At 38.7% G+C, this 16,911-nt stretch overlaps 2 protein-coding genes across 3 annotated transcripts; one reads left to right on the forward strand and one right to left on the reverse strand.

Moving 5' to 3' along the window:
* Positions 1-1,457: 1,457 nt before the first annotated feature.
* LOC133129055 (4-galactosyl-N-acetylglucosaminide 3-alpha-L-fucosyltransferase 9-like) lies at positions 1,458-5,306 on the reverse strand. The gene is made up of 2 exons (XM_061242875.1): positions 5,245-5,306; positions 1,458-2,899 (listed from the first exon to the last, which is right to left on the reverse strand). The coding sequence occupies exon 2, from the start codon at positions 2,889-2,891 to the stop codon at positions 1,785-1,787; it is 1,107 nt and encodes a 368-aa protein (XP_061098859.1). The 5' UTR covers positions 2,892-2,899; positions 5,245-5,306; the 3' UTR covers positions 1,458-1,784.
* A 714-nt stretch (positions 5,307-6,020) lies between these two features.
* LOC133129522 (uncharacterized) lies at positions 6,021-11,589 on the forward strand. Of its 2 annotated transcripts, XM_061243681.1 has the most exons (3): positions 6,021-6,258; positions 9,046-10,725; positions 11,037-11,589. In XM_061243681.1, exon 2 carries the CDS (start codon positions 9,483-9,485, stop codon positions 10,560-10,562), a length of 1,080 nt encoding a protein of 359 aa, XP_061099665.1. In that variant the 5' UTR covers positions 6,021-6,258; positions 9,046-9,482; the 3' UTR covers positions 10,563-10,725; positions 11,037-11,589. The 2 variants fall into 2 exon arrangements, with proteins under 2 accessions (XP_061099665.1, XP_061099664.1); XM_061243680.1 differs by lacking the exon at positions 6,021-6,258 and having other exon boundaries at positions 8,357-10,725.
* The last annotated feature ends 5,322 nt before the right edge of the window (positions 11,590-16,911 follow it).

The following is a 16,911-nucleotide window of genomic DNA, read 5'->3' on the forward strand; positions in this document are numbered from 1 at the left end:
TAAACGTTATTGTTCGTTGTTTATTTGGTTCAAAACGGACAAGGAAATTAAGATGATTGTCCTTGTGGTGAAAAATAAAACAATGTGCCAAATCTGATGAAGATCCACTGGGATCAAAACGTTGTCGACAATAAAGGTGTGTAAGGAGCATATCAGAGTGCAGCCTTCCTTCTTTTCATCCGAACTAACATCTAAACATTGGTAATTAGCCTATTTTTAGTTGAAAAAATAGGCTTTATCTAGTTGAACGCCAATATAGTTATTGATCTCTTTCAAGAACAGACCATTGACTGCTCCAAAAACTGCCATCTAAAAAGACAGTAAACTAAATATTCATAACTTTGTTCTGTGCGATAACTCATTTCATAAATAATGATGTTCATGGTCAGTTTCGTGTTTTATTGCAGGCCACGATGGTTGAAAATATAAGGGCAACCTGATGAACCTTAATGATGTCGAGACGGCACAAAAATGGTTTCTATTTTTAAATGGACTCAATAGAGACGGTCTGCTCCGCCTCCGTAATAATTCTGTCCGTTGTTGCCGTTTCATTATGAGCCTGGACGCGCTCAACGAAACAATTTACATGCGGTAAAAGTGCAGATTCTCAGCTTTTATGAAAGGGTATATTTATATGCTATATTTTGGTTTCACCAGGACTCATTTAGATGCTTGGAACAAAATAACAATGTAAAATGAAAGTGATGTTTTTTTACATGCGTTGTATGGGCTATGATTTTCATGCTATGACGACTTGAGGTAGTTTTGCAAGCGATAATGTCTTTGCATGTGAAAGGATCTCAGCCGGAATTGTGGGAATGTACTAGATTGAAATGCAAATTATATATTTGTCGGTTAAGTGACTTAATCGTTGATGATTATCAAGGAAAGTCAGGGGACGTTTCCTCCACTGCAATGTTTTTATGAATCTACCATTTAAGGGTAATCCTCTTGGTTAGCCAAAAATATTGGCTTTTGATAGTATGGCATGTAGCATTGAAAAAGTGTGGGTAGTTCTGTGGATCAAATTTGAGCTGTGGGCTGTGACACCCTGCCCCACCAATAAGAGAACCCTCTCTCCTCCAGGAAGAGAGAAACTGCATAGTATACTCCCGATAATCTAGTCATAGTAAGGTACTTTGTATGACAGTGCATGATGTTATTACATTACGTTACATGACAGGCATTTAACAGACGCTCTTATCCGGAGTGACATACAATGAAGTGCAAATCAAACCTAGGGACAAGTGTGATGAGGACCCTAGAGAACAGTACAGTTCCGAGTCCTAGCATGATCACAAAGATACAACTTGAACCCTTGAAGAGTTCATCAACTCACCAACTAGCATAGCACGGTTGGCAGCTGGAATACCCCGAGTACTACAGTATCGACATAAGTGCTATTACAATCTATGACATACACAAGGCAATCTTATGATCTTATGGCCCCTCTGTGATCCAGACACTTGTATAGGCATGCAGATCTGTAATAATTCACCACATTCTTTATTCCATCCATGAGTACATAGTTTTCTCCCTCCTATACTTTTACATACCCAACATAATGAATTAAATGAGTCAAATGAATTGAAATATGCTAATTAAATTATGCTAAATTCTGAATCTGGTAGTTCATTTGTGTGCAGCATGTTACAGGAGAAATAAATATTTTTACATTCTAAAATTATGGAAAAAACATGAGGAATGGACGTCCTTCACTCCACAAGCACTGGGTGTGTAGTAAAAATGCAGCTTTCACCAAATTCCACATATTGTGCTTTTCATCACCCCCAGAACCATGTGTTAAGGTCATTGATAACTTTGTATTCATTGAAGTGTGTCCTAATGTAATTACAGGCAAGACATGTGCCTATGACAAATGCAGAAGTCTTCTTTACTTCAAACTGTTTGCGAAAGTTGAAGTATCGTTGGTACATGTCTTCGTTCTTGTCTAAGAACCGGATGTGCTCAGCCAGCTTTTGGGGGGAGGGAAAATCATCCACATGTATGAAGGAATCACCTGGGACAAAGTCCTCATAGTTCTGTCTTGATGGCCCAAGAACAATTGGCACTGTGCCAACGGACATTGGGTTGTACAGTTTTTCAGTGATGTAGTCTTTGTGGATTGAGTTCTCAAATGACAGATAGAATTTACAGCTGGCAATTGTGGCATCAAAGTCTTGGCTACTGACTGATCTCCCAAAGGCCCGTCCATAGACATTTATATCAATGTGTCTCTTCAACTCATTATAGTATGTCACTCTTCTGTAACTTCGGTTCCAGTTGCTCACAATCCAGCACACTAACTTGTTTTTGCTTGGTATTTTGAAGTTATTCACCTCAGTTTTAACAATTGTCGCATAACGCACTGCAATATCAGCATCCTTCCTGTAATTCATAGTCAAATTGAACAGGCTTTTGAGAGCAGGATTCCTTCCTGTATTTGTGGGTGATTCTATGTTCATCCACACCCATTTTTGGAATGATGGGCGCTGTGATTGTGGCATGTTGGATAAATCCCAGTGAATGTCTCTGTGATGGAAGATAACCCCATCTGACTTGCTGTACATGTTTCGGTCTGCTGTTAGGTGACAGCCATCAATGTTAAACAGAGCACTACAGGAGCTGAGATCATAGGCACTGCCAAATGGCCACATCCAGATTAGTATAATAGTCTGGTCTTCTTTGTTTTTGGAACCAATTGTCTGGTTTTGTTCGTTTTTGGAACCAAAGTTTTTCACCATTGGTGCAGGTGCTTTTAATTTCACTTGATTTGACAGCCATGTAGTGGGCATCTTGAAATAAGTAAAAAATAAAATCCCAAAACAACCCAGTATAAGAATTGCAATTACAAAAGGGCGCACTATTCCTTGGAAAGATGCAGATGACATGTTGTACTCTGTGAAGAAAAACATACAGTAAGTGAGCACTTTATTAGGTATTTATTAGACATTTTTTATACTTCTACTGCTGTAGCCTATCCACTTAGAGTTATGATGCATTGTGTGTTCAGAGATGCTCTTCTGCATACCACTGTTGTAATGTGTGATTATTCGCATTACTGTCAACTTCTTGTCAGCTTTGACTAGTCTGGCCATTCTCCTCTGACGTCACTCATTAACAAGGCATTCCTGTCTGCAGAACTGCTGCTCACTGCATTTTTTTTGTTTTTTTGCACCATTCTTTGCAAACTCTAGAGACTAATGTGCATGAAAATCCCAGGAGATCAGCAGCTTTTGCACTGCTGACACACTGCTGACACACAATCGGCTAATTAGATAAACACATGAATAAGTAGGTGTAATAAAGTAAAAATGTTCCTAATAAACTGGTCGATGAGTGTACGCATTATATTACACAATGTATACATATATTGTATAATGGATATGAAGCAACATGACTCTTAAACTCTCAGGTCGCAGACATCACATATTTCAATGTGTAAAATAACTTTTTTCTAATCAGGAGAACAACAATATTAATGTGAAGAAATTGCAGTGTTAACATTCAATTACTTGGGTTTGAGTTTTCCGTGTTATTTTGCATGGACCACGATCAGGTAGTGTTAAAATAAAAATAAAATCACAGACGTGTTGCACTCAAGTATTATAAAGAGAGATATAGGGCACTGTGGTGCTTGACAATGATTGTGTATGTGTCTGACTCTCCAGCAGCTCCAAGTGACATCAGGATGAATGAGTAATGAAAAAGGGGGGGAAGAAATCAGCAGGTTTCAACAGAAACATGCACCAATGATTCTTCAGTTTTCCTATTTTGAACCTATTTTTAAACCTCATGACAGTTTAATAATCTGTCTATATATTGTAGCTTTACGTTGTGAGAAGACTGCAGCCTAATGTAACTACTGTTTGTCGTGGTCAGTACGGAAAATACACTCACTGAGCACTTTATTAGGAATACTATACTAATATTACATTACATATTTTTTCTTGTTTCTAAACAGTGCACTAACACAATGCAAATGAGTGCTCCTCAGAGACAGTGTTGCTCAGAGTCAGAGACAAACCTGCATCTTACTTAATTCTGTGCAACTTATGCTAGGTAAGGACGAAACAATATTAGCAAACTATTAGTACTATTAATATGTTACTTGAATGTAAAAAAGTAAAGTAAATTGAAAGTAAAGTGATAACATTTTCAGAGGGGTTACAAAATGGCACCCCTAATAATTGTGCATGATAATGTGTGAGGAGTACAGCCTTTTCTCTGAAAGCTTTGGTCAATAATTATCGCTGCGAACAAGTGGTCAAGGCTGCTTGTAACTTAAGAGTGAACTACAGTAAACGGACACTTTCGTGACAAATGTTTTTTGGAAACAAACCCATGTTATTCTAAGAGTGATCACAAGAAGCATTTAAAGAGGTTCTTAGCATTAAAAGGCTTTAAGGAAACCCACCGCAGGATGCATGAAACCAAAGAATTATTTAAACACATGACATAATAAGTAATTCATCATAAGCAGGTTATTGAAAAATAGTTACATGATTAACAATGAATAACTATAATTTAGACCTGTAAAAATCAAGTGAAAAACCTGTTTTAGACAATCATGACTGTGTTGTTTTTGTTTTCACTGAAACTGTAGTGCTTCCTAATACTATTGTTATTTACGTTTCCAAATTGGTTCCTGGGCACACAAGCAAGCAATAGCCTACTCTATTTAAGAAAAAACATCTTAAATTGCCAAAACATCCATGCCACTAAACAGTCCTGATTATGAGTGCTGTATTTCTCATTATAGTATTGTAAATATAAAACCAAACATGATCTCAATTTAATCTTTGTGGTTCTAATTGGTAATTGAAAATGTCAAAAAGTATATTTATTTTTTGTATACAAGCCAAAAAACACACAATATTTTTAAATAGGATACAGTAACAGTTTTTTTGTATTCCAATATGAATTGGCATTAACTAATGTAGTTGACATGAATCAATGATGTATAAATACATAAACAAAGCTGTACATAGACTTCTCAGTCCTCAGTTAACTACATTAGTCAATGCCAATTCATGTAACCTTATTTTAAAGTCTTATTGGTGTTAATGTACTGCCAGATAAAAGCAAAATGAGGACAGATAATGACAGAAGCCTTTTAAATAATGCATAATAAATACATGATTTTCAAGTATCAGATGCAAAATAATCCAGATTAAGATCCAGAGTAGGATACACATTTAGAATTAATTTTAGGTATTTGGTTTTAATGGTTTAAAAAGGTACCTGTATTGGTTGTGGCTCTGTGGACTGCTGATCAAAGACTGGTTCTGCAAAGAAGAATTGGCACATCCAATGTTACAGCTTTTGACTCGTGACTCATGTTAAGGAAGTTTTCAGATGAAATCAATACAATTTGTTGGAATGTGGTGAGGTTCATCTTGGGACACACAAAATAATTCTTTTGAATGCCATTCTACCTGTTACTGTACATACACTACAATGCTAACTGGATATTTATATTGGTCAAAGGGACTAAGGCAGTAAGGCAGCGAGTTTTACTGCTGTTGGCACTGGAAAATAATGTTGTAATCACAGTGCAAGGTCCAAAGGCTTAATTTATTAATTTATAAAATCCTATGAACAATTTACAAAATGTCCGTAAATGTTCCAAAATTGATGAACCATGCACAATATCAACTCATTAAATTAAGGATTATGGATTATCAACATTAAATTATAAAGTGAATTAAGTTAATTATTATAAACAGTGGACATTTTGAAATGCATTTGGTACACTATACCTTTAAAGCTAGTTGAGCCGGTTATATGTCATATTTATCACAACAGTGGGTTTCTCTTCACTTCCTGTCTTGGTCATTAGTCACAAAGGGTTTCATGCGACTTCATCGATGAACATGTAATTTTGGTACACTTGCTATTATGGTACAAAAAAATATATTGTAAGGAGTATATAATTTTGTCCAAACAATTCCAGAATTCCAATGAGATTTTTGACACACAGAAAGCGATTTGTTTCAGTTTTAGATCTTTTTCACTTAAAGGAGCACTGTCACACTTTTTTTCAGTTCAGCTCATTTGCATTAAATGCAAAACCTCTAAGGGCAAACTGAGCCTCACTGGACGTGTTTGGCTTGAATTTCCAGCCTGTGTTACCCAGAAGGTAACGGACGTTCAAACTCAACCTGTGAACGTAGAGACTGTTGTAATGTTCTCTGGGTGGCCATAGAAGGATTCATCGGAAGAAGTAGCCACACCAGGAGGGCAATTAAGCCGCGAGTAAGTAAATATCTAGCATTCTACGTTCTGTGATTTTTGTATGCTAACATTACCATATTTTCTGGGAGTGTCATATGATCGCCTGGAAACCAATCTGTGTTCAATGGTGGAGTTTGAGGTTTTTGAAAAATGTGTAATTTCGAAAAACCACTCATTTTGATTTCTTCAAGCGCCAAGATACATTGAAAGCAAGGTCACGTATAAATTTAACATAGTAACTACTGTTTGAATAAAAGACTAAAAACCTTGATGGTCCTCTGTACTATACTGTACTCAATGCCAGTTTCACAGACACAAATTAAGCTTGTTCCTGGACTAAATGTAATTTTGTAAAGAATCTCCATTCAAAATAGAATTAAGTCTAGCACTAGTCTTACTATGTGTTTGCAAATCTGGACCTATATCTAAGGCCAGAGGGCTGGAATACAAATAATCAGTCACTGACTTCACCTACCTTATTCCAGCGCAATAGAGCCATCTAGTAGTGTACGACACCCTTTGCATCTACATTTCAGTGCCTGCATTACAGACACCTCTCCAAATGCCCATACATGGAAAGAGTAGCCACCGAGACAAGCCTCATACTGATTTCAATACGGAAACAGTATATGATCAAGATCGGTAGCTGAAACAGACATGTAGCAGACACTCCAGTGGTAAATGTTTTATACCCACTGGCATACATTAACTTTTGATGCACAAGCTATGCAAAGATGTAGGAAATTACAACTTAGTCAGGTCGCTTTGGACCCATGTTGTGCATCAAAGGGTTAACCACATACATTGAGTATCAACTATTATTAGAACTAAAATTGACAAAGGCATTTGACTGGATCAATACAATTTATTTGCCTTTAAACTCGCTGTCCAGTTGCCTGTGTTCAGATCAATGATATGTGTACTGACTGGTTCGATACACCTTTTGGAGTAAAACAAGGTGACATCCTCTCTCATCAGGAGAGTGGCTCAGTCACTTTAAAATATGTTAGTGGAATGGCCTACAGAGCAAAATTAACAATAAATGCCAAACAGTATAAACGTACAGCAATAATGAGTCGCCACGTCATTATGTATAGAAGAATAACCTATGAACAATAAAAATAGCCTATGAACAATAAATGCCAAACATTACAAATGTACATCAATAATTTAATCAAACAGTCAGTACGCAGAAAATAACTCTCTCAGTCACCGAAGAAAACTTTCATAAAAGTTTAACAGCAACTATCCTGATACAGCAGCAAAGGCAGAGCTTGACTATTTCCGACAGTTGTGCCTCAACTTTGGCCCGACAATAACCACACACTGGGACATAAAACAAAGTGTTCAGATTACAACAGAGTATAATAAAAAATCTGTCCAAATACATGAGTTAAATTAGCGTACCGATTTCAATTCTCTTAGAGGATCACACGTCAAACAATCTCCTACAGCCCAGCTGCGAGGATACGAGGAAGAGAGAGACAAGGTAGAGGCGGGCGTACCTGTCCTACATGAAATTCCCTTTGCACCTGTGAGACCGCACACCCTCCCTAACACTTTCAGTGGTGCAGGTAAATGTAAACAGTAACATGTAAAAATGAACAGGTAAATATTGGACTGGATAGAAAGCGGGGGAGAGAGAGAGAGAAAGGGGACAAGATGAAACAAGTGTGCATTGTGCACTGGAGGAGAATGTGTGAATACTTGTGTGACTGGTAATACACAGACCTACATAAATATGCAATATAAATACATTTCCTTTTTGATACTTTTTTAATCATTGACACTTTTTTGGAAATATAAAATACATTACATTTACATTTACATTTTAGTCATTTGGCAGACGCTTTTAATCCAAAGCGACTTACAAGTGCATAGGTTCTACCACAAGTCAAAGCATTACATCCAGAACTAGAAAAATACACCTGGACTGCTGTTCTAAACATATAGTCGTCATCATAAGTGCAATTTTTTTTTTTTTTTTTTTTTTTTGGGGGGGGTTAGACAGGGATAGGGGTATCAGAAGGGGGGGGCGGGGTAAATCAGGAGGGGGGACTAAGGTAGAGTTTGAAGAGGTGTGTTTTGAGTCTGCGTCGAAATAGGGGGAGGGATTCTGCTGTCCTGACAGTGGTAGGCAAGTCATTCCACCACTGAGGAACCAGAACGGAAAACAGGCGTGAACGTGCAGCTCGACCGCCAGGTGCCTGTAGAGAGGGAATCGTAAGGCGACCAGAGCTGGCAGACCGGAGTGGTCTAGCTGGGGAGTAGGGAGTGATCAGGGATTGTATGTAATGTGGGGCAGTCCCCTTAGCAGCCTGAAATGCCAACACTAGGGCCTTGAATCGGATGCGTGCGGCAATAGGAAGCCAGTGGAGGCCAATGAGAAGCGGGGTGACATGAGCCGACCTGGGCTGACTGGTGATCAAGCGGGCTGCAGCATTCTGGACCAGCTGGAGGGGCTTGATGGCGCACGCTGGGAGACCGGCATTACATGTGTAATTACATGTGTAATTACTTCAGAAATATCCCTGCATTAGCTATTTTCAGCCTCTGGATTAGGCTACTATCACCGACTATCACGGTTTGCTCTATTGGAGTGTGGCGCTACCCTCCCTAAAGAACCATAGATTGTGTCATTGGTCTTCGCTTATAAAGCTGTTTTAGGCAAACTTTCTCATTTTCCATCTCATTTAAAAAGGACTAATAGTAGTTATAACCTGTGTTCCATGCTTTCATGCTTTTGAATTTGAATTTGAATTTGAATTTCCTTGTATCTGTACGAAATTTCTACTTTGTGCCCTCTAGTTCTGCTAATCGAACCCATGTCAGGGTTGGGAGGTAGTACCGGTCGTGGCCACCAGGTATCCAAGGTCCAAGGTATCAAATGAGCCTCAAACCACTGTACTGTTGTCAGATATGCAGTAGATACTACAAGAATTGTTTCTCCTGAATATTTTTTTTCCATTGAGTCCCACAGGAAAATTTGTGAAGAGAAAAAAATTATTGTATTTTTTCATTAGCCTACTTTTGGACTTCTACCCCGGGTGCTATGGCCCCTCACAGTCTATGAGGTCCCAATTTCAACAGTGGAGAAACTGGAAAGAGGAGTCACAGGCTACATTAAGAAGTGGCTCGGAGTCCCACGGTGCCTTTCCACCATAGGCCTCTACGGAGATTGTGCCCTCAAACTGCCTCTCACTAGTCTCACAGAGGAGTTCAAGTGCGCTAAAGTGAGACTCCAGATGACACTGAATGAATCCCAAGACGCAGTAGTGAGTAACAACGCACCGACCTTGGCAGCAGGCCGCAAATGGAGACCAGCCAGAGCAGTGGAGGAGGCAACAACAGCTCTCAGACATGCGGACATCGTGGGACATGTTCAGCAAGGAAGAGGAGGCCTCGGGTTAACAAGTAACCACCCAGCTTGGAACAGAGCCACAGCTCCAGAACGTAGGAAGATGGTGGTGGAGGAAGTACGCCACCAGGAGGAAGCCGCAAGGTGGGCTAAGGCCGTCTCCCTTGTTAAACAGGGACAGTGGACATGGATCAGCTGGAAAGATTTATGGGACATGGAAGCGAGACGACTTAGCTTTATCATCAGAGCTACATATGATGTCCTTCCAACACCAGTGAATCTTCATCAATGGATGGGTAAAGATCCAGGATGTGCCCTCTGCTCCAGGCCAGTCTCCCTCAAACACATACTTGCAGGGTGTAAAGTCAGCCTCACCCAGGGACGTTACACCTGGCGTCACAACCAAGTCCTAAAGAGCCTTGCCTCCACCCTGGAAAACAAACGAGTCGCCACCAACTCCTTGCCACTATCAGCATCTGACCCCCGGCAAACAACCATCTTTGTCCGTGAGGGGGCTAAGGTAATCAGGAGCAGCTCCACACCACTGGAGCAAGGCCAGCTTCGCTTAGCCTGCGACTGGAAGATGCTGGTTGATGTTGGCCGGCAGCTCGTATTCCCTCCAGAGAGGCCTGACATGGTACTCTGGTCCCCTTCTCGCAGGAAGGTCTTCATCATTGAGCTTACTGTACCCTGGGAGGACTCCGTGGACGAGGCTTATGAGCGGAAACATCTACGCTATGCCGAGCTAGCTGCTGAAGCACAACATCGCGGCTGGAACACTGAAGTCCGCCCTGTGGAAGTGGGGTACAGAGGGTTTGTGGCAACATCTACCACCAGATTGCTCAGAGACCTGGGAGTGAGAGGCCAGACCCAGCGCCTAGCCATCAAGGCCTTGTCGGAGGCAGCAGAGAGAAGCAGCCAGTGGCTGTGGATGAAGAGGCAAGACCCCTGCTGGGCCCGGAAGTAGCAGGCCAGGTTGACACAGAGGGGGGTGCTTCTGGGACGCCAGAAGTCACTGTTGAGCCCTCCGGACGTGTCGTGGGCTCATCAACGAAACGTTGAGGAAGGAGGGTACCCACTTGAAAACTCCTCTGTGTCAACCTTCCATCGTCATCAAGTCTACTCTCTTGGTAAGTGCTTGAGTTGGCACATAAAGGATATTTACATCTTGTCCTGTGTTTTGAAATCTGTAATTTTTGGTCAGATGTGAAATAGGTTGGATGTCGCCCTACTAGCGCCAGCACAGGGGACATGTATCAACCACCAGTTGTGGTACAGTTTAGAGACTTTTTAATCATGAAAAACTGGTTTAAAGCGGTGGTTGGCTGATCAGTGTACTTTATTTCTGTAGTGTAAGCAGTGAATTGTTAGAGCTGTGGAAGACTAAAGCCTGGCAATATAAAAGAAAATGGTTTCACATTTGGCACTTTCCTTCCCACAGTGATGTCTTGATGGCTGCTGAGGGAGTATACATTTGGCTGGAAGAACGCATTGGAAAATCATAGGAGCCGTATGGAATCCTATCAGAGGGTGACAGCAATAGCCAATAGCTACATTTTCTCTGTCCTTGCTGAGAGTCAGAAGGAGGAGTCCCAAGCCTCAAACAAAGTGATTGTGTGACCATGCTTCAAATCTTCTAATAAAGCTGTAAATATAATGTAAAGCCATAGCAATGAAGCCCAATGCTGCGTTCACATCATATTAGAATGAACAAACTAACACCTTCCGACTGGCTCACGTCAACCTCTGTCATTAAACGCGAGGCAAAAAACTAATCAGCCACGTCATGCCACTTCTATAGCCTACCATGTTTGCAGGTGTAACTTGAACTGTTATAGATCGTTGTTTCGTAGGCGTAATAGGCTATGCCATGCCCCATACGTGTTTTATGGAATTTATTTGATATTATATATATAATTATATATTAATTAAATATAAATTAATGGGATAATAAAATAACACAACACGCTTTACAACTGTGCTTTTTCATTTCTGCGCACAATACGAACAGCTGAGACCACTCTTGTTTAGCTCCTACGAAAAAACTGACATCCGAAAACTTTGATAAATCACACATTATTTGTGGAAATGCATTTCTGATGGATTCACGCCAAATTTTGTTCGGCTCACGTTTGATAAATGAGGCCTATTGACTACAACCTGAAAGGCTTTGGTCAACTATTACCCCCAAGTCTTTTTCAACTTGAGCACTATCCACTTTTTTACCCCCCATAAAGTAATCCTGCGTTACATTTTTTTTTCCCATGTGTGGAACTTTTACATTTAGTTGTATTGAATTTCATTTGCCAGGTTTCCAACTACTTTTAGATTCTGTTTCAGTGTTCCTGGATTTAGTAGATTCCATACTGATTCCATTCTATTCGAAAACCATGCTGGCTATCCCTTAGAATGTTATTATTTTCAAGAAATAATTCCAGGTTGTTCCTCATGATAGATTCCAGTATTTTACATGTGATACTAATTAGACTGACAGGCCTGTAGTTTCCCTTTCTTATATATTGGTATTTTAGTACCTTGTTTCCAGTCATCCGGTATTCCTCCAGTTTCTAAAGACTGTATAAAAATACTTACCAGTGGTTTAAAAATGCTCACTTTACTCTTTGAGTACCCTTGGGAATATGCGATTGGGGCCTGCTGCCTTATTTGTCTTTAGTTTATGTAATTGATGCAGTATTTCTTTATCCCCTATGTCAATATTGGCTAAGACATTCTGAGTATTGAGTATGCCTTCCAGCCTACTAGTAACTTCATCCAAGGTTAAACTCATCATCAGCATGAGGCATCAGCAATATTTTTATTCTTATGCAGCGATTCTCCTTTGTTATTCTTAATGCACTTGACCTTCTTTAATTTTCCTACTACAGTATTGAAATAAGCATTTGGGATTGCATTTTCAAATAGCCTTTTGGCTAGCCTTAGTTCTTTTTTAACCTTAGCACACATATTACAATATTCAGCTTTATTACTCTCAGTGCTGTCCTTTTTATATGTTTATATATCTTTTTTTTCTCCAAAAAGTAATCTATACATATACACTCTAACATATGTATTCATCAACTCAACATACTTTTCTGCACCTTAGGAATGAATTTACACGGTACATCAAGTATAACCTATTGAACCTGCTCCACTTTTCATTCACAGTCCTGCAATCAAGAACTTACTCCAAGTCTACATTAATTAAATTTGATCACATCTTTTTAAACTTGCCACGCCTAAAATAAAAAAAATCCTGGACTTAGAGGTGCCCCCCTCTTAATTTGCAAAATACATAAAAACGTAGTATGGTTCCATTACCTCTGTCCTGTAAATTCTGTCTGAATCATTACATATCACCAGATCACCAGATAAAATCAATTGCCCTCTTGTAGGCTGACTGACAAACTGTGTAAAAAAAAAAAGGTTATTTATAACATCCTATACAAATTCCTCTTCACTTTTTTCCCTGTCCGGTCACCAAATTCCAATTCATATTTGGGTAATTGAAGTCTCCCATGATAATAGCTTGTTTTATATTTTTAATAAGCATTGTTTATTTTTAAAGACTATATGCATCTCTGTCAAGGGTCCAAATTTCTGTTTAATCTGTGACTGGTAAACTTCTATCATATCAAATTAAACCTTAAAGTTCAATATTGTTGGTGTTTGATTATGTGGCTTTTGACTGTCATTCCAACTAGGTTTTTTTGTCTGTTTTCTTTGATGTCCGTGTGACTTTCAGAAAGCCACTTGAGTTTAATTACTACTTTGTTAGCATAGCAAAACACTAAATTTTCTGATTTATAATGTTAAGGTCTCACAAAATAATGGACAGGTGTAACCATTACTAACAGTGAGGTGCATGTGCCGTTTGAGTTTATACTGTATGTCATCCAGTGGGGTAGGCAAATTGGTAAGAACAAGTGTGGTATTCTTTTGTTCGTATGTTCAACTGGCTTAAATAAATACACTCATATCGATAGAAGTCAATAGAATCTCTATTCAAGATCTAGTATTAAACATGCACACACAAATAATATCCTGTGACTATTGTAGCCTGACATGCAAATATGAAATGCTTTTAATGTAAAATATTTATTTGAATATTCTTGGGGAAAAGGGAAGGATCAAGACTCCCATTTCCAGATGCATGAGTAAGGTAACTATCTTTGCTCTCCATTAATGCAAGTTAAAAACCAACACCCTATACCAGGGGTCGGCAACCCTGGTCCTGGAGAGCCGCAGGGTGTGCTGGTTTTTGTTTTCGCCTTAATACCAGTAACCGATTCTTACCCAAGAAACCAGGTGAGGCGAGTTAACTGTGTAATCGACTGCTTTAATTAATCAATTAAGTGCAGATTAACAACAAAAGCCAGCACACCCTGTGGCTCTCCAGGAGCAGGGTTGCCGACCCCTGCCCTATACAAACTGTATAAATATGACCAGTGCTATACTATAAAAACATAATTTTAGTGTATCTATTGTGTACACTGCATGTACATGTAAAAAGTAATCTATACATATACACTCTAACATATGTATTCATCAACTCAACATACTTTTCTGCACCTTAGGAATGAATTTACACGGTACATCAAGTATAACCTATTGAACCTGCTCCACTTTTCATTCACAGTCCTGCAATCAAGAACTTACTCCAAGTCTACATTAATTAAATTTGATCACATCTTTTTAAACTTGCCACGCCTAAAATAAAAAAAATCCTGGACTTAGAGGTGCCCCCCTCTTAATTTGCCAAAATACATAAAAACGTAGTATGGTTCCATTACCTCTGTCCTGTAAATTCTGTCTGAATCATTACATATCACCAGATCACCAGATAAAATCAATTGCCCTCTTGTAGGCTGACTGACAAACTGTGTAAAAAAAAAAAGGTTATTTATAACATCCTATACAAATTCCTCTTCACTTTTTTCCCTGTCCGGTCACCAAATTCCAATTCATATTTGGGTAATTGAAGTCTCCCATGATAATAGCTTGTTTTATATTTTTAATAAGCATTGTTTATTTTTAAAGACTATATGCATCTCTGTCAAGGGTCCAAATTTCTGTTTAATCTGTGACTGGTAAACTTCTATCATATCAAATTAAACCTTAAAGTTCAATATTGTTGGTGTTTGATTATGTGGCTTTTGACTGTCATTCCAACTAGGTTTTTTTGTCTGTTTTCTTTGATGTCCGTGTGACTTTCAGAAAGCCACTTGAGTTTAATTACTACTTTGTTAGCATAGCAAAACACTAAATTTTCTGATTTATAATGTTAAGGTCTCACAAAATAATGGACAGGTGTAACCATTACTAACAGTGAGGTGCATGTGCCGTTTGAGTTTATACTGTATGTCATCCAGTGGGGTAGGCAAATTGGTAAGAACAAGTGTGGTATTCTTTTGTTCGTATGTTCAACTGGCTTAAATAAATACACTCATATCGATAGAAGTCAATAGAATCTCTATTCAAGATCTAGTATTAAACATGCACACACAAATAATATCCTGTGACTATTGTAGCCTGACATGCAAATATGAAATGCTTTTAATGTAAAATATTTATTTGAATATTCTTGGGGAAAAGGGAAGGATCAAGACTCCCATTTCCAGATGCATGAGTAAGGTAACTATCTTTGCTCTCCATTAATGCAAGTTAAAAACCAACACCCTATACCAGGGGTCGGCAACCCTGGTCCTGGAGAGCCGCAGGGTGTGCTGGTTTTTGTTTTCGCCTTAATACCAGTAACCGATTCTTACCCAAGAAACCAGGTGAGGCGAGTTAACTGTGTAATCGACTGCTTTAATTAATCAATTAAGTGCAGATTAACAACAAAAGCCAGCACACCCTGTGGCTCTCCAGGAGCAGGGTTGCCGACCCCTGCCCTATACAAACTGTATAAATATGACCAGTGCTATACTATAAAAACATAATTTTAGTGTATCTATTGTGTACACTGCATGTACATGTAAAAAGTAATCTATACATATACACTCTAACATATGTATTCATCAACTCAACATACTTTTCTGCACCTTAGGAATGAATTTACACGGTACATCAAGTATAACCTATTGAACCTGCTCCACTTTTCATTCACAGTCCTGCAATCAAGAACTTACTCCAAGTCTACATTAATTAAATTTGATCACATCTTTTTAAACTTGCCACGCCTAAAATAAAAAAAATCCTGGACTTAGAGGTGCCCCCCTCTTAATTTGCCAAAATACATAAAAACGTAGTATGGTTCCATTACCTCTGTCCTGTAAATTCTGTCTGAATCATTACATATCACCAGATCACCAGATAAAATCAATTGCCCTCTTGTAGGCTGACTGACAAACTGTGTAAAAAAAAAAAGGTTATTTATAACATCCTATACAAATTCCTCTTCACTTTTTTCCCTGTCCGGTCACCAAATTCCAATTCATATTTGGGTAATTGAAGTCTCCCATGATAATAGCTTGTTTTATATTTTTAATAAGCATTGTTTATTTTTAAAGACTATATGCATCTCTGTCAAGGGTCCAAATTTCTGTTTAATCTGTGACTGGTAAACTTCTATCATATCAAATTAAACCTTAAAGTTCAATATTGTTGGTGTTTGATTATGTGGCTTTTGACTGTCATTCCAACTAGGTTTTTTTGTCTGTTTTCTTTGATGTCCGTGTGACTTTCAGAAAGCCACTTGAGTTTAATTACTACTTTGTTAGCATAGCAAAACACTAAATTTTCTGATTTATAATGTTAAGGTCTCACAAAATAATGGACAGGTGTAACCATTACTAACAGTGAGGTGCATGTGCCGTTTGAGTTTATACTGTATGTCATCCAGTGGGGTAGGCAAATTGGTAAGAACAAGTGTGGTATTCTTTTGTTCGTATGTTCAACTGGCTTAAATAAATACACTCATATCGATAGAAGTCAATAGAATCTCTATTCAAGATCTAGTATTAAACATGCACACACAAATAATATCCTGTGACTATTGTAGCCTGACATGCAAATATGAAATGCTTTTAATGTAAAATATTTATTTGAATATTCTTGGGGAAAAGGGAAGGATCAAGACTCCCATTTCCAGATGCATGAGTAAGGTAACTATCTTTGCTCTCCATTAATGCAAGTTAAAAACCAACACCCTATACCAGGGGTCGGCAACCCTGGTCCTGGAGAGCCGCAGGGTGTGCTGGTTTTTGTTTTCGCCTTAATACCAGTAACCGATTCTTACCCAAGAAACCAGGTGAGGCGAGTTAACTGTGTAATCGACTGCTTTAATTAATCAATTAAGTGCAGATTAACAACAAAAG

This window comes from Conger conger, chromosome 5 (genome assembly GCF_963514075.1).
Source record: "Conger conger chromosome 5, fConCon1.1, whole genome shotgun sequence".
In the NCBI taxonomy this organism is placed as follows: domain Eukaryota; kingdom Metazoa; phylum Chordata; class Actinopteri; order Anguilliformes; family Congridae; genus Conger; species Conger conger.

Bases quoted from the DNA above. Each gene is read 5' to 3' on its own strand.
- LOC133129522 (XM_061243681.1), top strand. From the start codon at position 9,483: ATGACACTGAATGAATCCCAAGACGCAGTAGTGAGTAACAACGCACCG.
- LOC133129055 (XM_061242875.1), bottom strand. From the start codon at position 2,891: ATGTCATCTGCATCTTTCCAAGGAATAGTGCGCCCTTTTGTAATTGCA.